Raw genomic sequence first — 25715 nt, forward strand, 5'->3', positions numbered from 1 at the left:
AGATGACTTGACATTTTTGATATTGTACACCAAACACACAGTCCAAATAGACTATATTTCCAAGACGACCACTTTTCCCCCCTCTCTCAGCCAGTGAGACAAGTGTAGGCTATGTTGCTAAACCCACTGAGCACACGTCTACAGGAACTGCGCCGTCAGAGCACAGAAAGCAGTGAGGGAGTGTGCTGCACACGAATGTGCTCAGTGCTGCTATCAGCACTAGAAGCTTGACAGGCGACCAGAGGGGGACACTGATACTGATAGAGGGGGTGAGAGACTCTCTTCCGACGTCGGTGCTGGAACGGATGGGCGCGACATTCGTCCACTAACCGGTAACGGTATATTCCACGGGGGCAAACACTACAGCTATCCAATGCTGGCGGAATTTAGCTGACGGTAGTTGGACACGCAACATTCAGTAAGTTCGTTCATACGATATAGACATGAATGACATTTTGTAATTTCATCATCTCTTTAATTGCAGGGCCCTCATAACATTTAATATATATGACCTTCTACAAATAGGCCTAAACCTTGTGTATTTGGTTACTAAAGAAACAAATGCTTTACACGCAAACTTTATCATCATATTCCGCTTAACCCCTATAGTGTCTTGTTTCCTATGATTTGAGGTGAACACAATTTGGTTGAGAAGTCAATACAGCACCACCCATCGGTTGGTTGAATTGAAAGAGAACATATGCAATTGGGGTGTGACCATCTGTAGCCTAGTTACAGTGTGGACTCACTCATGCAGACCAACATGTAATGTTTACCTTCCTCAAAAAGGCAGCAATGTCATGAATGGAAGTTATTCAGACCAGTGGATAACCGTTGGTTGTTTATGATGACAAACTAACAGTCAGTATATAGACACATTTTACAGATATGTTTTCCTATAACCAATATATATATATATATATTTAATAACACTAGGTCTAATTATATGTAGGCCCTCAAGACTGAGATACACTTCAAAGTTTAGCACCATGTTCCCAAAGATGATGTGATTGAGTTGACTGGTGTTCCATATAAGCCTATTGTATAACAATGCATGTAGGGTTGAAAAGTGCATTTCATTTCACAGACAAAAAGCTATGTATAACAGGTAGCCCAAATCTAATCTAATTGTATTTGTCACATGTGCCGAATACAACAGGTGTAGACCTTACAGTGAAATGCTTACTTACAAGCCCTTAATAACCAACAAGGCAGCTTTAAGAAAAATACCTAAAAGAATAAGAAATAAAGTAACAAATAATTAAAGAGAAGCAGTAAAATAAAATAACAATAGCAAATTATACAGATAAAGAGTAAACATAAAATGTTTGTTCCACCTATTTAAACACCTTTATCATCATTACTGAAGTAATGACATGAACCATACAAGAACAGGAAGTCTTCTGACATATCCATATGCTGTACATTCATATACAGTATCCTACACCACACTTGCTTGGCAAAAAAATGGCCTGAAACAGTTTCACTAATGTGAATCAGCAATGCATGGTCACATGAATATCTGCTGTCTCTAAATATATATAGTCAAATGGGGCGGCAGGGTAGCCTAGTGGTTAGAGAGTTGGACTAAAGGACCGAAGGGTTACAAGTTCAAATCCCCGAGCTGACAAGGTACAAATCTGTCGTTCTGCCCCTGAACAGGCAGTTAACCCACTGTTCCTAGGCTGTCATTGAAAATAAGAATTTGTTCTTAACTGACTTGCCTAGTTAAATAAAGGTAAAATAAAACATGTCAACATCCTCCTACAGTGTAACAGTGTTTTCTAGATTTCCATCATCATGGCAATCCACATCTCAGGGAGGGAGAAGGGAAAAGGAAGGAAGAGCTGGCATTCAAATTCAATGCTGGAGCAGGGCACAGTGAAATATAAATCATCATGTAAACAAATGAACTGCTACCACCAAAGCTTTGGTACACAATTAATTGTATTGTACAGTATACAGTGTTTATTGTACAGTATATTGTGTTTATTTGTTTATGCTTTTCCAAGTTAAAGTCCATGAACTATAAAATTATGTTGCTCCTGTGCCATTGACTCTCAATTTCTGAGTAGAAAATTGAAATTATAACCAATTAACCCCTTAAGTGCCTGTTGTTTATTTTGTGTCTCTAGCCGTCGGCACCATGATCCCTCGTAGTATGCGAACAGGTGGGATGGACCTGCCAGGGGTGGAGTCAAGGGATGTACCCCTCATTGGCTACCGGCCTTTAGCGTCTGACGATGTTCGCCTCAGCAGCCAATCAGGACAAGTGACTGAGAGTACTGGACTGGACTCCTCTGAGGTTGGAAGTGATTTTATATTTGATTAACTTGATTAGGAACATGTACTGTATGTAACTAATTCACAGCAATTAACTGCAGTAGTAGTTTCATCTGGGGCGGCAGGTATTCTAGTGGTTAGAGTGTTGGACTAGTAATCAAAAGGTTGCCAGATCAAATCCCTATGCTGACAAGGTAAACATCTGTTGTTCTGCCCCTGAACAAGGCAGTTAACCCACTGTTCCTAGGCTGTCATTAAAAATAAGAATTTGTTCTTAACTGACTTGCCTAGTTAAATAAAGGTGAAGAAAATTGTGATGAAGGATACATCAAGGTGCAGTTGCACTTTAATACCAGTAAAGTTATGGAGGGCACTGTTTCCTGTTATCTCATATAGCAAACTTTCTCCAGTGGTCTCATATTAAATACATTAATCTATGGGGAATTCAACAAATGGCTGCTTTGATACAGAAACTGTCCTGGGGCCCCCTGGGTGCACATTTTGGTTTTTGCCCTAACACTACATAGCTGATTCAAATAACCAACTCACCATCAAGCTTTAATGATCACATTCCTCAGACCAACCAGGGTAGGGGTTTAGTGTATTAGAGCGGTGGTCTGTGAAACCGTGGTAACAGGGCTCCCCTACCAGTTCCTTGAGTAAACAGCAGATGCGGTCGGTTGGTTTTCAAAGAACCTCAGGGATTTCAGTCGTTTTGATTTCGAAGACGGACACTAAAGAGGAGGTACTTTCCATCAAGGCATGCCAGTGAATTAGATGATGTTTGACCACCAAGCATTGAATATAATGCTCATGTCTACTGTAGACTACTGTAATATTTTTGCTAAGATGTTGCTTTCTTGAGCATTACTTTTATGACCATATCACATGTATTTTCTAATATAATTCACTATTTATATCCAGTTGAATTCCAATGAAACAGAAAGGGTTGTGTTGGTTGTTTTGAAAGTGTGCAAACCTGGACAGGTTGACAGCATGCGTGTTTTTCTCATGATGTATAACCTTTGTTTATGTTCCATTGGCTGAGACAGAGGCTGTAAAGGTTTTATCAGACTAGTTGTGGCAGTCCATTATTACTGGGTTATTCTATACTCACACAGCCGTGTTGTTATGTCACTAATGTCTGGGTTTTACTCCTTTTCAACCCTAAAGTACGCAGATAATTGTTTCCATTGTAAATTCTCGCCTCTTTTATAGGAACGATTGTGTTTGTGAGATATTATACTACTTAATTTATCAATCAATCAAATCCCTTTTTACATCAGCTGATGTCACAACGTGCTGTACAGAAACCCAGCCTAAAACCCCAAACAGCAAGCAATGCAGGTGTAGAAGCATGGTGGCTAGGAAAGACTCCCTAGAAAGGCCAGAACCTAGGAAGAAACCTAGAGAGGAACCAGGCTATGAGGGGTGGCCAGTCCCCTTCTGGCTGTGCCGGGTGGAGATTATAACAGAACATGGCCAAGATGTTCAAATGTTCATGGATGACCAGCAGGGTCAAATAATAATAATCACAGTGGTTGCCGAGGGTGCAACAGGTCAGCACCTCAGGAGTAAATGTCAGTTGGCTCTTCATAGCCGATCATTCAGAGTATCTCTCCCGCTCCTGCTGTCTCTAGAGAGTTGAAAACAGCAGGTCTGGGACAGGTAGCACGTCCGGTGAACAAGTCAGGGTTCCATAGCCGCAGGCAGAACAGTTGAAACTGGAGCAGCAGCACGGCCAGGTGGACTGGGGACAGCAAGGTGTCATCTGGCCAGGTAGTCCTGAGGCATGGTCCAAGGGCTCAGGTCCTCTGAGAGAGACAAAGAAAGAGAGAAAGAGAGAGAGAGAGAGAGAGAGAGAGAGAGAGAGAGAGAGAGAGAGAGAGAGAAAGAATGAGAGAGCATACTTAAATTCACACAGGAAACCGGATAAGACAGGAGAAATACTCCAGATATAACAGACTGACCCTAGCCCCCCATCACATAAACTACTGCAGCATAAATACTGAAGGCTGAGACAGGAGGGGTCGGGAGACACTGTGGCCCCGTCCGACGATACCCCCGGACAGGGCCAAACAGGCAGGATATAACCCCACCCACTTTGCCAAAGCACAGCCCCCACACCACTAGAGGGATATCTTCAACCACCAACTTACCATCCTGAGACAAGGCCGAGTATAGCCCACAAAGATGTCTGCCACAACACAACCTAAGGGGGGGCGTCAACCCGGACAGGAAGATCACGTCAGTGACTCAACCCACTCAAGTGACGCACCCCTCCTAGGGACGGCATGGAAGAGCACCAGTAAACCAGTGACTCAAACCATGTAATAGGGTTAGAGGCAGAGAATCCCAGTGGAGAGAGGGGAACCGACCAGGCAGAGACAGCAAGGGCCGTTCGTTGCTCCAGTGCCTTTCCGTTCACCTTCACACTCCTGGGCCAGACTACACTCAATCATAGGACCTACTTAAGAGATGAGTCTTCAATAAAGACTTAAAGGTTGAGACAGAGTCTGCTTCTCTAAAATTGGTAGGCAGACCATTCCATAAAAATGGAGCTCCACAGGAGAAAGCCCTGCCTCCAGCTGTTTGCTTAGAAATTTTAGGGACAGTAAGGAGGCCTATGTCTTGTGACCGTAGCGTACGTGTAGGTATGTACGGCAGGACCAAATCGGAAAAATAGGTAGGAGTAAGCCCATATAATGCCCATATAATTTGAGGTTAGCTGTAAAACCTTGAAATCAGCCCTTGCCTTAACAGGAAGCCAGTGTAGAATGGCTAGCACTGGAGTAATATGATCAAATTTGTGTGGGGGGGGGGTTCTAGTCAAGATTCTAGCAGCCGTGTTTAGCACTAACTGAAGTGTATTTTGTGCTTTAGTGTATTTAGTGTATTTAGTGCTTTTGCCGGAAAGTAGAACATTGCAGTAGTCTAACCTAGAAGTGATAAAAACATGGATTAATTTTTTGGCATCATTTTTGACAGAAAGTTCATGATTTTTGCAATGTTACGTAGATGGAAAAAAAGCTGTCCTTGAAATGGTCTTGATATGTTCGTCAAAAGAGAGATCATGGTCCAGAGTAACGCCGAGGTCCATCACAGTTATATTTGAGACAACTGTACAACCATCAAGATTAATTGTCAGATTCAACAGAAGATCCCTTTGTTTCTTGGGACGTAGAACAAGTATCTCTGTTTTGTCCGAGTTTAAAAGTAGAACATTTGCCGCCATTCACTTCCTTATATCTGAAACACAGGCTTCCACGGAGGGCAATTTTGGGGCTTCACCATGTCTCATTGAAACGTACAGCTGTGTGTCATCCGCATAGCAGAGAAAGTTAACATTATGTTTCCGAATGACATCACCAAGGGGTAAAATATCTAGTGAAAACAATAGTGGTCCTAAAACGGAGCCTTGAGGAACACCAACATTTACAGTTGATTTGTCAGAGGACAAACCATCCACTGAGACAAACTGATATCTTTCCGACAGATAAGATCTAAACCAGGCCAGAACTTGTCCGTGTAGTCCAATTTGGGTTTCCAATCTCTCCAAAAGAATGTGGTTATCGGTATCAAAAGCAGCACTAAGGTCTAGGAGCACGAGGACAGATACAGAGCCTCGGTCTGATGCCATTAAAAGGTCATTTACCCCCTTCACAAGTGCAGTCTCAGTGCTATGATGGGCTCTCAAACCAGACGGAAGCGTTTCATAAACATTGTTTGTCTTCAGGAAGGCAGTGAGTTGCTGTGCAACAGCTTTTTCTAAATTTTTTGAGAGGAATGGGAGATTCGATATAGGCCGATATTTTTTATATTTTCTGGGTCAAGGTTTGGCTTTTTCAAGAGAGGCTTTATTTATTGCCACTTTTAGTGAGTTTTGTACACATCCGGTGGATAGAGAGCCGTTCATTATATTCAACATAGGAGGGCCAAGCACAGGAAGCAGCTCTTTCAGTAGTTTATTTGGAATAGAGTCCAGTATGCTGCTTGAAGGTTTAGAGGCCATGATTATTTTCATCAATGTGTCAAGAGATTTAGTACTAAGAAACTAGAGTGTCTCCCTTGATCCTAGGTCTTGGCAGAGTTGTGCAGACTCGGGACAACTGAGCATTGGAGGAATACACAGATTTAAAGAGGAGTCTGTAATTTACTTTAATGAGCATGATCTTTTCCTCAAAGAAGTTCATGAATTTATCACTGCTGAAGTGAAAGCCATCCTCTCTTGGGGAATGCTACTTTTTAGTTAGCTTTGCGACTGTATCAAAAATACATTTAGGATTGTTCTTATTTTCCTCAATTAAGTTGGAAAATAGGATGATCGAGCAGCAGTGAGGGCTCTTCGATACTGCACGGAAGTTGCACGGAAGTTTTACAGTTTGGTGTAGCGCCATTTCCGTTCCAATTTTCTGGAAGCTTGCTTCAGAGCTCGGGTATTTTCTGTATAGCAGGGAGCTAGTTTCTTATGACAAATGTTCTTGTTTTTAGGGCTGCAACTGCATCTAGGGTATTCCGCAAGGTTAAATTGAGTTCCTCAGTTAGCTGTTTAACTGATTTTTGTCCTCTGACGTCCTTGGGTAGGCGGAAGGAGTCTGGAAGGGCATCTAGGAGTCTTTGGGTTGTCCGAGAATTTATAGCACGACCTTTGATGATCCTTGGTTGGGGTCTGAGCAGATTGCAATCATAATAAAATGGTGGTCCGATAGTCCACGATTATGAGGAAAAACATTAATTCCACGGAACAAAACTAGGTCCAGAGTATGACTGTGGCAGTGAGTAGGTCCGGAGACATGTTGGACAAAACCTACTGAGTCGATGATGGCTCCGAAAGCTTTTGTAGTGGGTCTGTGGACTTTTCCATGTGAATATTAAAGTCATCAAACATTTGAATATTATCTGCCATGATTACAAGGTCCGATAGGAATTCAGGGAACTCAGTGAGGAACGCTGTATATGACACAGGAGGCCTGTAAACAGTAGCTATAAAAAGTGATTGAGTAGGCGGTGAGGCCTCATTTAACACAGTACATTCATCAGGCTTCATCAGGCTTAAGCCATGTTTCAGTCAGGCCAATCACATCAACATTATGATCAGTGATTAGTTCATTGACTATAACTGCCTTGGAAGTGAGGGATCTAACATTAAGTAGACATATTTTGAGATGTGAGGTATCACAATCTCTTTCAATAATGGCAGGAATGGAGGAGGTCTTTAATTCCAGTGAGATTGCTAAGGCGAACACCGCCATGTTTAGTTTTGCCCAACCTAGGTCGAGGCACAGACACGGTCTCAATGGGGATAGCTGAGCTGACTACACTGACTGTGCTAGTGGCAGACTCCACTAAGCTGGCAGGCTGGCTAACAGCCTGCTACCTGGCCTGCACCCTATCCCATTGTGGAGATAGGGGAGTTAGAGCCCTGTCTATGTTCGTAGATAAGATGAGAGCACCCCTCCAGCTAGGATGGAGTCCGTCACTCCTCAACAGGCCAGGCTTGGTCCTATTTGTGGGTGAGTCCCAGAAAGAGGGCCAATTATCGACAAATTCTATCTTTTGGGAGCAGAAAACAATTTTCAACCAGAAATTGAGTTGTGAGACTGCTGTAGAGCTCATCACTCCCTTTAACTGGGAGGGGGCCACAATTGTATGACACTTAGGCCAATGTAATGTCATCACTTTGATATGACAAATCATTATATTCACCCAATAATTGCTGACCGTATCAGTTCAAATTAAGATGAAAACGTGATTGTCATTTATTTGATTGTCTCTTAATTACATGTCAATTAACTCCATAATTTTCCACTGACTACTCTCATAGACTTGCTACTTGGCTTTAGTGCGTAGTGCACATGATGCTCGTCTCATTGGCTTTGACTTCACTTAGCATGCAGTCTCAAGAAACTCCCCGGTGCTATAAAAAGAAGTCACACTGACTCAGGCACCAGCTGCAGTGGTAACTTCCCTCTTGCTCTGTTTGTGTCACATGACATGACCACTGTACTATGTGTCTCGTGTTAAATAATCCATGGGTGGCCACCAGCCAGTGGGTCTATGTGTTGTGTGTTGTACAGCTGCCACATCCCCCACTCCACTCAGATATCATAGGCCGGGTTTCAGAGGACATTCTATCAAGTGGAATTGAATCAAGCCACTTGTTCACTCTTTAATGAGGGAAACTTAGATGCATGTGAATGGATTTAGACAATGGGGTCAGGCCTCACAATGACAATCCCCCCCCCCCCGCAGGCAATGAAACTTTTCCACACAGGGCAACATGTTCTTTAGGTTAGGTTTCATAGATATGAGCTACCAGCAACAACATTTGTTTTGCTGGTATACTGTAGCTTGGTGGAATCATTTCAGTAGTATTTCCACTTATCTTAAAATGGGGCCTATGGTTTGTCATATATTCATTAATTCTGAACAAAACAACTAAGTGTCTTGCCAATATGACCCTGATAGTTAAAACAACCTTATGAACCAAAGATTTAAAAGAGATTTCAGATAAGACTTTGATATAAGGAAATAGAGCAGCTCTAGAATACCACCAGCGCTCACTTTAAAGAGTAGAGAGGGTACCATGGGATGCACAGATGAAAGCGTGAGAAGAAGAGTGGGGAAGGAAGGGGAGGAAGGGGTGGGAGCCTGAGAGGGAGAGTAGGGAGCGAAAGAAAAAAACAATAGGCATCTTTAAATAAAACTTCAGAGGATATATTTACGAGCCCCAATTGTACTGCTGTGTAAAGTAGTCAACAATATTGGTTTCAGCGGTGGGATTACGTTTTCACATGACAATACGCTCCCATTTGCTCACATACCCATTTGATCATACTGTATAACAACCATAGATACTTATTTAAAGAGACATAGCCCAAAATGTCTGATGTTGACGAATAAGTGACAGAAGTAGAACTTGAGACTGTGTAAAGACAGGGGGGGGAAGATTGAGAGATTGTGAGGCTCTTCCTGCTTTCCCCCCCTGCACCGATGCCTATCGTAGTGGTCAGAGGAGGCCGGGTTGTGAGGGAAAGAGAAAGAGAAAAAATAGCAGCTCGTCACAACCGCACGTTGTGCTTCCTGTGTTTGTCTCCGCTCATTATGTACTTCCTCTATGGAGAGAAAAGATGGAAATATAGAGACAAGGAGCATGTTGAATCATGAGAGAGGTTCCACATAAAGAGTATAAACATTGAGTTAACTAGCAGCGATGAGTTAAACTAGCAGCGATGGAAAAAGTGGGCAAACGAAAGAAAACATTGGACAAAATCTGTAAACATGAGCAGACAAAATGGGAGATTTGAATGATGCGGTATCTGAGGAGAGTCAAGCAAATTTCCTTATCAAGATGTTTCTCATGGAATGAACCTTAGCCACTTACTCCCATGATTGTTATCATCTGCTCCGTGAGCCAGCTTTTCCTTACAGCGGAGCAGCCAAGTCCTTGTATTGATTGTTGAGGAAAATGCACTCGAACAGATTCAAAGGTTTTGTGCATTTGGTAGAACAGAAACACTGTAGGGGTTGTTACATGCCACAATATTAGACATCCTCATTGGTGCCTCCCTGTTCCATCGCCACTCACAGACTGAGATGTGGTGATTGTGGTTGGTTGAGGTTGGCACGGATGGACCCAAGTAAGTGGTTCTACTGTAGGTAACTGTACCAGGAAGAGTTGTGGTTAAACTTAACCTTAGACCTACTGCTTGAGACAAAAACATAATACCATAGAAAAGTAGGCCTACAGTAGACCTATGTTAAAAATGTAAACAAGTTGTATTTTGCCTTACTTTTACAACTGCAGTCTCTTAGAAACAGTGACTGTGCTGTTAGCCTAGTTTGTAACACCCTGATTAGTTGAATGCACAGTGCTACTGTAGGCCTACAGTACAAAGCCTGTAGTCACTGTTTTGTGTGACCTGATGTAGGCTAGCATTGATGACAAGTCCTGTGTATTATATTCTTTCTGTGTACATTAAGGTGAATAAACCACGGCTATAAATCATCTTCAACTGGTTTGCAGTCCATGTATTTACACAACCTTCCTTCTGTCTGTTGCATAGAGTCATATGTGTGCAGACAGTGTGGTTATAGGTGCCGGTAAACAGAGCAACACAGGCTAACATAGGCTAGTAGTCTATGCTAGCTAGAGTTCAAATCACATTTTATTTGTCACAGGCGCCGGATACCAATGGTGTAAAGTACTTAAGTAAAAATACTTTAAAGTACTACTTAAGTCTTTTTGGGGGGTATCTGTACTTTACTATTTATATTTTTGACTACTTTTACTTCACTATATTCCTTAAGAAAATATTGTATGTTTTACTCCATACATTTTTCTTAACACCCAAAAGTACTCGTTACATTTTGAGTGCTTAGCAGGACAGGACAATAGTCAAATTCACACACTTATCAAACAAACATCCCTGGTCACCCCTACTGCCTCTGATCTGGCGGACTCACTAACCAACATGCTTTGTTTGTAAATGATGTAAATAGATTTCTATAAATAAAAAAAAACAAGAAAATGGGGCCATCTGGTTTGCTTAATATAAGGAATTTGAAATGATTTATTATTTTACTTTTAATACTTAAGTATATTATAAACCAAATACTTTGAGACTTTTACTCAAGTAGAATTTTACTAGGTGACTTTTACTATTACTTGAGTCATTTTCTAGGTATCTTCACTTTTACTCAAGTATGACCGCTACAAGACCATGGTGCTTGCCTACGGAGCTGTGAGGGGAACGGCACCTCAGTACCTCCAGGCTCTGATCAGGACCTACACCCAAACAAGGGCACTGCGTTCATCCACCTCTGGCCTGCTCGCCTCCCTACCACTGAGGAAGTACAGTTCCCGCTCAGCCCAGTCAAAACTGTTCGCTGCTCTGGCCCCCCAATGGTGGAACAAACTCCCTCACGACGCCAGGACAGCGGAGTCAATCACCACCTTCCGGAGACACCTGAAACCCCACCTCTTTAAGGAATACCTAGGATAGGATAAAGTAATCCTTCTCACCCCCCCCCCCCCCCACCCCTTAAAAGAATTAGATGCACTATTGTAAAGTGGCTGCTCCACTGGATGTCATAAGGTGAATGCACCAATTTGTAAGTCGCTCTGGATAAGAGCGTCTGCTAAATGACTTAAATGTAAATGTAAATGACTTTTTTCACAACTGCAGAATACAATAGGTGGACCTTACCATGAAATGCTTACTTACAAGCCCTTAACCAACGATGCAGCTCAAGAAATAGAGTTAAGAAAATATTTACTAAATGAACTAAAGTAAAAAAATAAAAATAAAGTAACACAATAAAATAACAATAACGAGGCTATATTGACTCGATGCCGGTGCGGGGGCAGAGGTTAGTTGAGGTAATTGTAAATCTAGGTAAGGGTAAAGTGACTATGCATAGATAATAAACAGCGAGTAGCAGCAGTGTAAAAACAAAAGGGGGGTTCAGCAGTCTTAAGCTGTTATGGAGCCTTTTGGACCTAGACTTGGTGCTCCTGTACCGCTTGCCGTGCGGTAGCAGAGAGAACAGTCTATGACTTGGTTGACGAGCAGTTGCCATACCAGGCAGTGATGCAATCGGCCAGGATGCTCTCGATGGTGCAGCTGTAGAACTTTTTGAGGATCTGAGGACCCATGCCAAATCTTTTCAGTCTCGTCAGGAGGAAAGGTGTTGTCGTACCCTCTTCACGACTGTCTTGGTATGTTTGGACCATGATAGTTTGTTGGTGATGTGGACACCAAGGAACTTGAAACTCTTGACCCGCTCCACTACAGCCCCGTCAATGTTAATGGGGGCCTGTCCGGCCCTTCTTTTCCTGTAGTCCACGATCAGCTCCTTTGTCTTGCTCACATTGAGGGAGATGTGGTTGTCCTGGCACCATACTGCCAGGTCTCTGACCTCCACCCTGCAGGAGGAGATCAGTTGGTTAACATGCTAACATCCAGACCTAGCTTCTACTAGTGCTAACAGGCTGTAGCCTGAACCAGTCTATCATTGTGAGGCTGTGAAAGTCTTCACCTGTGTGTCAACATGTGCTCACCCGCTAGTGTTGTTAGCCCCTTGAGTAAACAGGGCGTGCTTCCTGCTTTATTCGTTGACTAGGAACATTTATTAAGTAATTAGCATATGTCACATATTAACAGGTCAGTGTCAGAGGATGTAATGATCCTCAGAGCAGGTTTGTTGAAATGTTGATGATGGAGGATGAGTTTAGTCAATTAGGTCTGTCTCTAAATTTACTCTATTCATTGTGGGAAGAGATATAGTCAAACAGGTTTAGTTACACATGTAGGTCATTCACACAGTTAAAGAGAGTAGGAGAGAGGGAAGGAGGGATTGAAAGAAGGAAGGTATTGTTCAGCCAATAGCTGCAGGCCTTCTCATTGTGTGTAGGCTACGTGAGTCCCCTGTGTGTTCAACAGATGAGTATAATATTATATCATCCCTCTCCTGTCTGTCTGTCTGTCTGTCTGTCTGTCTGTCTGTCTGTCTGTCTGTCTGTCTGTCTGTCTGTCTGTCTGTCTGTCTGTCTGTCTGTCTGTCTGTCTGTCTGTCTGTCTGTCTGTCTGTCTGTCTGCCTGCCTGACTGCCTGCCTGCCTGTCTGGGTGCGAGTGAGTGTGTGCCTGGGTGCGAGTGAGTAAGTGAGTGTGTGTATACGTCTATCTCTGTGTGTGTTATGGGTGTGTTCATGTGACGCAGGCACACAGAGGGAGTGGTCCTACCTAATGACGGCTTCAGGTGTGTTTATGTGTGTTAAGTCCGAGAGCCAGACAAACTGAAAGACAAAGACAAACAATCCCTCGGTCATTGAAAAACGACGGTCAAGGAGACAATAGGAAACTAAAAAGACAGATGAAAGAAAGTGGACAAGATGGTGTTTGTGGCTTTCTTGTGAAGTTCTCAAAGAAGCTAAAGGCTTGTAGCCTGTCTGGACTTGTCGAGACAAAGGTAACTTGTGTTTTTTTGGGTCAATGTCAATCAGGTACAGATAGGGGGGAAAGAGAAAGAGCAACAGACATGAGATCAACAACAGAAACATGCTGCAGTAGGTAGACCAACATGTTCTGAACCTATGTCACGATAATAGACGGACTATGGATTTTTTAATCATCCTTTGTTAAACTAGGCAATTCAGTTAAGAACAAATGCTCATTTACAATGACGGCCTACCCCGGCCAAACCCTATCCCAGACGACGCTGAGCCAATTCTCCGCCGCCCTATGGGACTCCTAATCACGTCCGGTTGTGATACAGCCTGGAATCCAACCAGAGTCTGTAGTGACGCCTCTAGCACTGAGATGCAGTGCCTTAGACCGCTGCGCCACTCGGGAGCCCAAAATAAGATCCTTTCACTACATTAACTGAGCATGGACCTTCAGTACTCCAATTGATTTGAATGAGTGGTTACTGAAGGCACCTCCGCATGTCAAACATGAAACCGATAGACACGTTATAGGATACAGCAGTTGTTGCGTAACTGTGATGTCTGGTCAGTGGTCCAAAATGACCTGCTTTGTGCTTAATTATAATGCATTTGCACATATATGTTGACCTGGATATTGCTTATTGTGGTTGGATCTCAACTGAAGGGGGAAGTTAATGCAAAAGGAGGCAGTGCCCTAAAAAGCTTTTAAACGTGTTGAGGTTGTTGTGGTTTTACATGTCGGTCTCCTGTTTGGGTCACTGGTATGGATTGTTGATGTCAGACTAACGATGACGTCACTGTGTTTTCTCATGCATTTTCTTCAGCATGGAAAATCACATTTTCATGGGTGTAAATGTCAGGGGAAGTGTAAACGGATATATCCACTAAGGCATTAACCCCCCCCCCCCCCAGGTACTCACGGTAGGCCTGTTTCATGGAATGGCTCAGTGAAACTGTGAGCAGGTAATTTCAGTACAGTATCACAGTTGTTTTGCGAGTATTCGGATGGTTTATTTCATGTAATGTTATCCTTTCTGTTGAAGTGATGCGCTGTTTGTTTTCCAAAACAAATGAAAGATGCTGTGATCCATAGGCTTCGCTGCATTTACAACTGACTGTGGATTGTTTCGCGTTATTAAGACGTACTCCACTTACAACCTTATCAGATTTTTGGTGATATTTCACCCATGTTTGTTTCTTTTCTCTTTTCAACCCATTCAGATATTTCCTGTTAAAACTGCTTCGCTCCTTTGAAACTCCTAAATATTGATGTTTATTATTGTACATGTCTAATAACATAATATGCTTCATGGGCACGTCGGGGCTTTATGTTAAAACCTGAGATTCTGGTTCTGGTCATGTGACAGTACTTATTTTTATTGGATGTTATTGTATTCCACAGGGGGAGACTTCCCCCATGAAGACAACTTGGTACTGTCCTCTGGATTTGGTAGGTCAATGCAACTTGAGATAAGCATGAATAACTCGATTTTGGTGACAGTGGGAAATTTGTGCCAGAGTATGAATTATGCACTTTTTTTCTGAATCATACCCTTAATCATACTCTTTCTCTCTTCCTCAGTCTACTGTGTTGGAGGAGAAAGAGGACGGAGTGATATACAATGTAGTGGTGAAGCAACAGCATGGCGCCCCCACCAGTGCAACAGTGAGAATACATACCATTATGCAATGCACAGAAATTACAGTATAATTACACCTTACATCCTTACACTTTATCTTTGGAAGTCTGTATTGTCATGGTAGTGTTGTTATGAATCTCTCTCTCTCACTCCCTCCAGTCCGGCTCTCGTTCGCAGTGTGTGAAGGCGGGAACAGAGGAGAAGCTAGTTCAGCACCTCCTCCACTCCTTCGCCATGGGAGACTCCTCCTTCATCACCATCTTCCTCTCCACCTATCGCTCCTTTACATCCACCAAGAGAGTGCTGGACATCCTCATCGACAGGTGGGGAAGTCAGAGGAAACAATGCATTGCACACCGGTTGTATGTAGTGTTACGAAACGTTTTTGAAGTGCTGTAGAAAGACCAAGGGAAGGAAAGGAGACGCTGTGAAGAAGAAACCATCTCTTATTCAGCTTTTTTTTTCTCTCAAAGGAACTTTTGTCTATCTATTTCTTTCTCTTTTCTTCCCTCTTTCTCCAGATTGCAACATCCACCAGGAGAAAGTACAAGGAGTCAGACTAGGCAACCCTTCAACAGGTGAGTCTGATACTATATATATACTGTATGATCCCTTGTGTGTGTGTGTGTGTGTGTGTGTGTGTGTGTGTGTGTGTGTGTGTGTGTGTGTGTGTGTGTGTGTGTGTGTGTGTGTGTGTGTGTGTGTGTGTGTGTGTGTGTGTGTGTGTGTGTGTGTGGGCGTGCACACTTCTTGCATTTGTATTTCTCCCATTCCTCTCTCCCTCTCCCAGAGCGGTGTGTATGGTGTTCAGTATGTGGCTGTCAGAGTATCCTGAGGACTTCCGCTCTCTGGGAGAGCCTGGTCTTCTGCTGCGCCTGGCCCCCCTGCTGCCCTCCGACCCCTCTGGGACAGAGATCAGGGGTCGCCTCCTCAGACTGGCAGAGGAGCTCAGTGAACAGGCACTACTGCCTGACTCTAGTTCAGGTCACTATACACTCTGGGATTATGACAGTCATGGCACTGCCAACCTGAGGTTATATGAGGATTTTGTGGATGGCATAACCATAGATATATATGGGCAGAACTCTCCTCCAAATTGTTTCCAGGAGTTTTCTGTGATGATCTTCAGTGTTCTATTCCCACTGTCTGCTGTCCACCATCCAAATCTGGTGGAACCTGCTTCTGTAACGACCACCCTGATGTGTCTTTCCATAAGCCTTTCTTTTGTATCAGTTAATATAGACCTACATTCATTGGGATTAGTGTTGCATCCTCTCTGTCGTTTAGATAGGACCATTGCCAGCCCTCCTGCTGACCCCACTAAGTTTGATCCCACCAATATCCTGGGCTTCCCTGCTGGGCTGATTGCTGAGCAGCTCACCAAGATAGAAACGGTGGGTTTAACCTCTGACCCCTACAGTATCATTACTCCGCCTAACCTTATATAGATCATGGGAACATGCACTTTACTACAGTCTTAATTGTGTTCCTCTTTTTCTATCGTTACGTCTCTCTGACCCTTTTTTACTCATACTGGACATGTTTGCCACTTGCAATCTCCCTGGCTATGCTTTGCTCTCTCTCTCTCTCTCTCTCTCTCTCTCTTTCTCTCTCTCTCTCTCTCTCTCTCTCTCTCTCTCTCTCTCTCTCTCTCTCTCTCTCTCTCTCTCTCTCTCTCTCTCTCTCTCCCTGACTGACTGTCTCTCTTCCTCTGTGTATCTCTTTGTCTCTCTCTCTCTCTGTCTCTGTCTCTCTTGGTGTCTCTCAGTGTCTCTCTGTGTATCTTTCTCTCTCTCTCTCTCTCTCTCTCTCTCAATCTTTACTCACTCTATACCTCTTAATTCCCTCAATCAAGGTCCCTCACTCACTCACTCCTTACCTCTTCCCCCACTCTCTCCTAACAGGAGCTGTTTGTGCGTCTGGTCCCGTACCACTGCCTGGGCTCCCTGTGGTCTCAGAGAGACAAGAAGGGCCGCGAGGGTGTATGTTGGTCCGTCCGGGCCACTGTACGCCAGTTCAACCGGCTGGCCAATGCCGTGATGGCTTCGTGCTTGTGGCCCACGCAGCTCCGCAGCCAGCAGAGAGCCTGCCTCCTGGAGAAATGGATCAGCGTGGCAGAGGTCAGCCGGTCATCATTACAATAGAATAACTTTATTGTCCACCCACACCCGTTTGGAAGCAGCATTCCTCTGGAGGAATTTTGAGGTTAAATACCTCGCTCAAGGGCACAACAGCAATAGGTTTGGGATTCTGAGTTGAAGTAGAGAGTGAGGAGCAGAATACTAAGCTGTCTTTCTCAAAACATTAACAAGACTACACTGTACTTGACTTTCTGCATTATACTGTCCTCTCTCTATAAAGGTGCTCACAGTAGATGTAGTACTGCCATCCTGTAACTTAGGAGAACATTAGCAGCTTGCAGCAGGGCTGTTCCTGCTGACTCCGCGCACACAATCACACACACTTTCTTGCTTACACACTCTCACACACACACACACACACACACACACACACACACACACACACACACACACACCCCGTCCTCAGGTTGTTATGGACACATGAGCAAGCCGAGTCACTGCCAGACCTCTTTCTCCTTCACAACTAAAAGCCTAGCTAGCTCCTGTGTGTGTGAAGGAACTTGTTTGGAACACACACAATCTCACACACACTCTCAGGCTAGATATCACGGTTTGTTGCCAAAACACTCACGTCACCTCATCAACAGGTTTTTATGGGAGAAGTCACTTTAGGAATGTACATAGTTGACCATGTCAGACAGCGAGTGCCAAACAACCCCATTGATCTGGCGGCAGATATTCTCAGACAATGCTGCACTGTGTGTGTTTCAACAGGAATGCAGAGCCAGGAAAAACTTTTCGTCTCTCTACGCCATCGTGTCTGCCCTGCAGAGTAACCCAGTACACAGACTAAGGAGGACGTGGCTAGAAACGGACAGGTTGGTGGAGGAAAGCATTCCCATTGGTATAACAGAAAAACATACTTATTATTATCTTATTTGTTTTGTCTTTGTATGTTTATTGGATAGAGAGCGATACACTCTTAGAAAAAAAAGGGTTCCAAAAGGGTTCTACCTGGAACCAAAAGGGGTTCTTCTAAGGGTTCTGCTATGCTGAAAGCTGAAAAACCCTTTTGGTTCTAGGTAAAGGAGAGTGTGCTGAAATGGGCGGCCTGATTTGAACCCATGCTACAGCAGTACATATGCACTGGAGGCAGCGGCCTTGACCACTTGACCACAGCAAAATGTACTTCTGTTGCAGATGTTTTCAAAGTATTGTCATTCCCATAACATTGTCATTCTCGTAACACTATCATTGTCATAACTGTCTTTTTTTTCTCTTTTTTTCAACACAGCCATTTCAAAAACTCAGGAATTTAATCACGTTGTCATTGATATAACACCGTCCTTTCCCATAGTCAAACACATTTAACGTTCCATAAACACTACCGCGCATTGATCATCTCATCTTGTTATAATTTCCCCAATCATAGCTAAACTAATCATGGCTAGCTGATTCTCTTGGATGTGGATTATAGTGAGGCCCAGTAGACAGCAGAGAAATGTCAGTCCAGGCCCCTAATACCCTCTTTGGGTGCATGGCTCATTGTTGTTGTCATGTGACTCTGTCTGACAGGGACGCAGTGAGGAGATACGAGGAGCTGTCCAACATTTTCTCTGAGAAGGACAACTACTCCCAGAGCAGGGAGCTGCTGAAAGAGGTGAGTCACAGTGACATACGTACTGTATGTACATACACATGTACACACACACACACAGAGACACAGACACACACAGTGCACTGACAGCCATCCCATAATACAAGCGGTATGAGATGAGGACAGGTCTCATGTGAAGTGTCATCGGAGATCACACCAAACGTGTTTAACTCAACTCAAATGAATATATATTCAAGAGCGGTTGCGCTACACAGATCCAGATTAAGCACTACTCCAGGGCTAAAAATGACTTTGAATCATGAATCATGCCTTATAACCTAGAGGAAGGCTTCATCTGGGAGTGTACAGCCTCTCAATGTCAACGTCCTGTCAATCTAAATTCACCCGTTTCTCAACATGTATTGTATTTAGGATGCATTGTGAATTTCTGACGGGGGCGGGCTGGAAATCGGTAGGATTAGCAGGATTTTCATTCACTGTTATGCATTGTGCATCCATCAATACCTTATATTAGCTGCAATTTCACCAAGGCGTCCACGCAGGAATTCATCCAAACATATGCCGGAGCTTTCATTTGAAAGCTTCACTCCAGGCTTTGATGTTGGAAAAAAACTCACACTGCCTTCTGCTGTGCTTTGATAACTTACTAAGCAAGCTGCTTCCTTACCCTCTCAGTTTGTCTGGAATCGAGGGCCTACACAGTTACTACACAGGGTTTTAGAGCACATAGCCATGGTTCTTGTAACGATTGTCCTCTTCTTCTGACGAGGAGTAAGAGATGTCGGACCAATGTGCAGCGTGGTAAGTGTCCATAACGATACTTTATTTACATGATCACTAAACTACACAATAACAACGTGAATAACCGAAACAGACGAAACAGTCCAGTGTGGAACAAACACTGACGCAGGAAATAATCACCCACAACTCAAAAGTGAAACCAGGCTACCTAAGTATGGTTCTCAATCAGGGACAACAATTGACAGCTGCCTCTGATTGAGAACCATACCAGGCCAAACACAGAAATCCCAAAACATAGAAAAAGGAATATAGACAACCCACCCAACTCACGCCCTGACCATAATAAAACAAAGACATAACAAAAGAACTAAGGTCAGAACGTGACAGTTCTAAATTCTAGATTGTGTTCCAGATTATCATGCACCTAAGCATTGTCAAGCTTAGATGTTTGTCTGTGTTTTTCAGGAGGGCACTTCGAAGTTCGCCAACCTGGACGGAAAGATGACCAACAGGAGACAGATAGGAGTAATTGCTCTTTTTAGCGAGTTTGAAGTCACTCACAAAGCTCATAATCATTTTTGTCCTTGAAGGAAGAAGCATGGAATAAACTGTACAAAGGGCATCAGATAACCCTTTGCTGATGTAACGTAATGCAATGCTGGTATTTCTTCAATAGAGGAATTGTTGATGGTTAAGTAAGGACAACTTGATATACAGTACATTCACAGGTCTTAACCCAAGGTTCTCCATCTTAACCCAAGGTTCTCCATTGAGCATGCATTGAGTAGGCTTCATCTGTGTCTGGGAAGCCTGAAGCCCTATGCCTCTGTTTTTCATAATTCTCCACCCCTCCCCTCTCTCACACAGTCCAGTGCCCAGGGCACAGTACCCTACCTGGGGATCTTCCTCACAGACCTCACCATGCTGGACACGGCCGTCAAAGACAGACTAGAGGTGAGTCCCTTCATGTACTGTCATTTATCCCCCATCATGTGTCCAGCAACAGGAAGTTGGTCATAAGCTCTGGTGGTGAAGTTGCATTGACAGTGACATAATATCCTGTTCCTCCATTTCAGAACGGCTACATCAACTTTGACAAGAGGAGACGAGTGAGTGATGCGTTCAGGGCCTTTGCAGGGCTGCTGTTTAAATTCCTCATCACCCGTTGTCCACATGTTATTCCAGGATCCAGACTAATTCATTAGCCTCTGGCTCAACATAGCAGATGGTCTTCATAAATTGCTTTTCTGTTGTGCCACTCATTAAACGTGTGGCAGTGTATTGAATTCTGAAGCAGTGCGTTCATGCACATATTCATGTTTAACTTCTAGCATTTCAACTGATAATGTGCCATTAGTACTGGAGAGTCATTTGATGATAATGATTTGTTTTTCTCTTTGCAGGAGTTTGAGGTTTTAGCTCAGATCCGACTACTGCAGTCTTCCTGTAAAAACTGTGTTTTCCTCACCGACGAGGCATTCCTACAGTGGTACCAAAGTGTACCCTCGTTAAATGAAGAAGAAAGGTAAGCCGTGATTCTCTTTTGGTTTTTATTCATTTTACAATCAAACCATTCACGTTTGTACATACATGTTATTTCAAATTGAACTCTACAATTATGATGAATCGCTAATCACATTACATGATGTCTGCAGTTACAGACTGTCCAATGAAATTGAGGTGCCGTGCGAACCGAGCTCTGGTCGTACCCAGAACCCTACAGTCATCATCACACGGTGCCCAAAGTAATGAGGCCTATTATTACACTCTACACACAACATGCCGGTAGTATTCACTGCAGATCCCTTTCACTATCTATAGTGAAATACATTGGTTATATGGGCTCAGTACTATTGTAAAAGAATGGCCAGTCAGCATTTTCTGTGAACTATACTACACTACATGACCCAAAAGTATGTGGACACCTGCTCGTCAAACATCTCCTCCCCCCCCCCCCCCCCCCCCCCCCTTTGCTGCTATTACATCCTCCACTCTTCTGGGAAGGATTTCCACTAGATGTAGGAACATTGCTGCGGAGACTTGCTTCCATTCAGCCACAAGTCGGGCACTGATGTTGGGCGATTAGGCCTGGCTCGCAGTTGGCGCTCCAATTCATCCCAAAGGTGTTCAATGGGGTTGAGATCAGGGCTCTGTGCAGGCCAGTCAAGTTCTTCCATACTGATCTCGACAAACCATTTCTGTATGGACCTCGCTTTGTACACGGGGGCATTGTCATGCTGAAACAGGAAAGGGCCTTCCCAAAACTGTTGTTACAAAGTTGGAAGCACAGAATTGTCTAGAATGTCATTGTGTGCTAAAACATTAAGATTAAGAAACCCATTTCAGGAAGCTCCCAATGAACAGTTATTGTGCTGACGTTGCTTCCAGAGGCAGTTTGGAACTCGGCAGAGAGTGTTGCAACCGAGGACAGAAAGTGTTTTCAGCACTTGGCAGTCCGGTTCTGTGAGCTTGTGTGGCCTACAACTTCGTGGCTGAGACGTTGTTGCTCCTAGATGTTTCCACTTCACAAAAACAGCACTTACAGTTGACCGGGGCAGCTCTAGCGGGACAGAAATTTAGTGAACTGACTTGTGGTAAAGGTGACATCCTATGACAGTGCCACATTGAAAGTCACTAAGCTCTTCTGTATGGGCCATTCTACTGGTAATGTTTGTCTACGGAGATTGCATGGCAGTGTGCTCGATTTTATACACCTGTCAGCAACGGGTGTGGCTGAAATAGCCGAATCCACTAATTTGAAGGGGTTCCACATACTATATACTGTATATATAGTGACTATCTTGACTATCAAATTTGTAGTAATGTGGCCATAAGTAATCAGTTGTGGAAAATTGACTTGGGGGGGGTCTGGGGGTAAGTCCTCCGTACTTTTTTCCATTAAAAATATCCTCACACAGTGCAAGAGCTGGTAAATTAACATGCAACATTGGAAAGAGCTGAAAGCCAAGCTTGTACATTTACTATGTATTTCTCAGGGGCTGAGTAAGATGTTTTGTAGGTTGTTGTCATGCATATTACAGTGCATGATGAACATACATGATATGATTCTCCCACCTCCTTACAGCCTGAATTCCTCCAGGACCAGCCTTGTTGCTGACAGTGACGGTCTTTTTGACTTCCCCTCCCCCGTCTGTCACTTTCTTTCCAAATTCACCAAGGTAATTACAAAATAAGACCTAATATTTCCAGTTATTTTACATACTTTCCCAAAAATATAGTTGCATTGCCAGCTAGAATTGCAGAACATGCAATTACTATTCATGCGCAAATACTCGTAGTTATTGCTAAGTATTGCTAAGTAATCAAATGTGATTGGTTTAAAACAAATGTCGTAAAAACATACAGAAGAGCACTTTTAAAAGAGGAAAAGCTTTGATCTTTTAATTCTCTTCTGTGTCTTTTTATTTGCTTTGGCCTTTATGCAACAGACACTTTTTATCTTGTCATATCAGTAAGTATAATGTTTTTTAAAATGATTTTCATCACTATTATTATTTCAGCATATGAAATCCCCCTCAGTTTCCTGTCTGGATGTTGACTCCTCCCCTCCCACCAATGACCCCATCCCGTCTGCATTGACACCATCCACTCCCATTAAATCACATCGTCGATCAGTCTCCTGTGGCAACAATCCCACCAATAACAACAAAGGGTCTGAGCCTGATATGCGGATCGTCAGGATACGGATGGATTTACAAGATGGGAATATGTACAGAAGCATACTGGTACTGAGCTGAGATAATGACATATTGAGTTGAGATTTGATTAGAGATATTTGCCTTTTTTTGGTTTCAAATTATACACTGCACTGCACCCTGCACTCATGACTATTTACTTTAATCCACAAATATCCGTTAATGATAGTAATCCAAAACATTTCCTCAGGTTGTACACAGGATATTATAACTAGGAGTAAAAGCTGTCTGATATCATTGTCCTTCTCTGTTTCCTCAGGTGACAAGCAATGATAAGACGCCCACTGTGATCAGTTCTGCCTTAGAAAAACACAGTCAGGACCCCAAACAAGCATCCAGATATGAGCTGATCCAACTATTGCCCGAGGGAAAAGGTAAAGACATTTCTCAACCCGACCATACGAAATCCCTTTAACAGTTCTCTGTTCATATTGATTGTAGTGATGACTTTTCTTGTTCTGCCCTGTAGAGTTGGTCATCCCTGCCACAGGAAACGTCTTCTATGCCATGACTTCCTCTAGTGTGGACTTCCTGCTGCGCAGACAAGGAGGAAACACCCCTTTTCGCTCTCAACCAATCAGCACAGAAACTAGTGCCACCTTTCCTCGAATCAAAGCCAAGGGGCGGAGACAGCTCTTTCCCAAATAGGCTATATCTGAGACATAATTTGGCTAGTGCTTCTCAAGGACAGGACACGATAAGAATGCAGGCATATATCTCAGTGAGATGTGGCCTTGTCTTTCCTAATCTTTTTTCGAAGTGGAAACACATTCTGACCGAGCTTGTTCTAGCAAAATGTATCCTGAAACCTGTCTGAACTTGTTTGATGAATGTATTCTTATCTGCCTGTTTGTGTACACCAGGAAAGTCCATCAGTGTAGAAGGGTGCATGTCTCTCTCGTTGGCAATGCATACTACTGGAAATATACACCTAGAACAAGACCAATGCAAATCTTTAACAGATGGTGAATGGTGGTGAATGTTTTTTAAGTCTCTTTGACCATTGGCATCTCATTTCCTATTTAACCAAATGGAATAGCCTTGTAACCAAGAGCAACTGAGGAATCCAAATCATCTTGAGTATTTGAGGAATGTGCTTCAGGTGCCATCCTAGAAATGAGTTGGTAGTAGAGAACTTCATTAAATCAGAGTTTGGGTGATATGACCCTATTTGAATTGACCATGACCACAACAAAGTTTTACATTTCTCCATAGAGAGTGGATAGAATCAGGAATATGAATGATGGGGAGAGCACTGACAGACAGAGTCACTGAAACCTCTCATTATAGCAAAGCACAGGGGCTCATCAAAATGTTTTAACTATGTACTTTGTATGTATGCATATGTTTTTTTAATGTATGGACGATGTCATGATTGTGTTTACATTCCCAAGGAGCTATCAACAAGTGTCAGAATGACATGTTATTCATTGTGAAGTGACATGAAATGTATGAAATTGCCTCAAACTGCAACCATTTCAAATGGGTCAAGTCGTGTCAAAGATATACATGATCATTTCGCTTGGGCTTTCTGCATACATATTGAATGATAGTTCTGGTAGTATCTTGTGTAAAATACAACACATTTACATATACAGCCTTGCCACTCCCACACAGAATATAGTCATATTATGAGTACTAACCATTAGGCATAACAGCATCAAACCACAAACTCTATCCTAAACAATTCATGTGAAGACACTAATGAAAGTCCAGACTAGGTTGTGCGTATTGAAAAGATGTCTACCATCGCACCTTAATGCTATACTTTTCTAATACAGCATAAGCTCATCTTTATCAATGGTCTCTGAATGGGTATAGTTGGTAGTTGAAGTGGAAGTCTGTCTGAAGTGGACTTCAACCAGTGCACCCAAAGTCAGTCCTCAAAGACCCATGCGAGGTTAGTGAGGGATTCTCACCAATCCCTGAATGATGTTTAATTGATATTTTCTCTGACGTTTGATAGAGATCTGACAGCTATTAAGGTTTCATTATGCAATGTCTTTAGTCCAGGAACTGAATGTAGCGGGTTTTGCAGAAGGCTCTGCTTCTATCCCATGAGGATGAGACCAGTAGGAAGGAAAACCTGCACGCATAAGGGCGCATGGGGGACACGTTGTCGGAGGCCCTAACTGGTGAACTCTTGTGAACTCTGGCCAGTGCTGTTGAAGTCTCTACTAAAGGCTGAAGCATAGATACGGTAGTTCCAGGGAGAGGAGAGAGGATTCTGGGTAACGTAATTTGATGAAGTGTTAGCGCCAGGCTAAGCTACTGATTGTTTAGTGCCTTTCTCTCATTGGTGCTTGAACCACTTAAAGTGTCCCAAATGTCACCCTATTCCGTATATAGTGTATTACTTTTCACCAGAGCCCTATGGGACCTGGTCAAAAGTAGTGGGCTTAATAGGGTGCTATTTGACATGAAGCCTCTGCACTTCACATGCATTGGAATGTAATAGTACATATGATGTACATTCACAGTGCTGTATAAGCTGGCATGTTTATGCACTACATATGCCCTGTTGTTTTTGTGCGATGCATTTCCTTTTTCTATGCATTTTGACGTGACAGTAATATGAGGAATTTCTATGCAATTCCCCGGATGTGTGCTGTAATTCTGCTGTGTCATTTCTTATCAAATAAATGTACAAAGATGTACATATAAAATATTCAGACTGTGGTTTAGTA

At 43.1% G+C, this 25715-nt stretch overlaps 1 protein-coding gene across 4 annotated transcripts; it reads left to right on the forward strand.

Annotated features, from left to right (window-relative positions):
• The first annotated feature begins 165 nt into the window (after window positions 1-165).
• Window positions 166-25696, forward strand: LOC115141110 (ral guanine nucleotide dissociation stimulator-like 2). Of its 4 annotated transcripts, XM_029679748.2 has the most exons (20): window positions 168-418; window positions 2136-2305; window positions 14635-14682; window positions 14815-14898; window positions 15032-15195; window positions 15394-15450; window positions 15663-15856; window positions 16160-16266; window positions 16777-16992; window positions 17728-17831; window positions 18529-18613; window positions 19778-19837; window positions 20180-20266; window positions 20389-20421; window positions 20716-20837; window positions 20968-21057; window positions 22398-22491; window positions 22834-23058; window positions 23288-23402; window positions 23498-25696. In XM_029679748.2, exons 2-20 carry the CDS (start codon window positions 2147-2149, stop codon window positions 23674-23676), a joined length of 2223 nt encoding a protein of 740 aa, XP_029535608.2. In that variant the 5' UTR covers window positions 168-418; window positions 2136-2146; the 3' UTR covers window positions 23677-25696. The 4 variants fall into 4 exon arrangements, with proteins under 4 accessions (XP_029535606.2, XP_029535608.2, XP_029535607.2 ...); XM_029679746.2 differs by having other exon boundaries at window positions 166-418; window positions 15663-16266; XM_029679747.2 differs by lacking the exons at window positions 168-418; window positions 2136-2305 and adding an exon at window positions 12906-13255 and having other exon boundaries at window positions 15663-16266.
• The last annotated feature ends 19 nt before the right edge of the window (window positions 25697-25715 follow it).

This window comes from Oncorhynchus nerka, linkage group LG14 (genome assembly GCF_034236695.1).
Source record: "Oncorhynchus nerka isolate Pitt River linkage group LG14, Oner_Uvic_2.0, whole genome shotgun sequence".
Lineage (NCBI taxonomy): Eukaryota > Metazoa > Chordata > Actinopteri > Salmoniformes > Salmonidae > Oncorhynchus > Oncorhynchus nerka.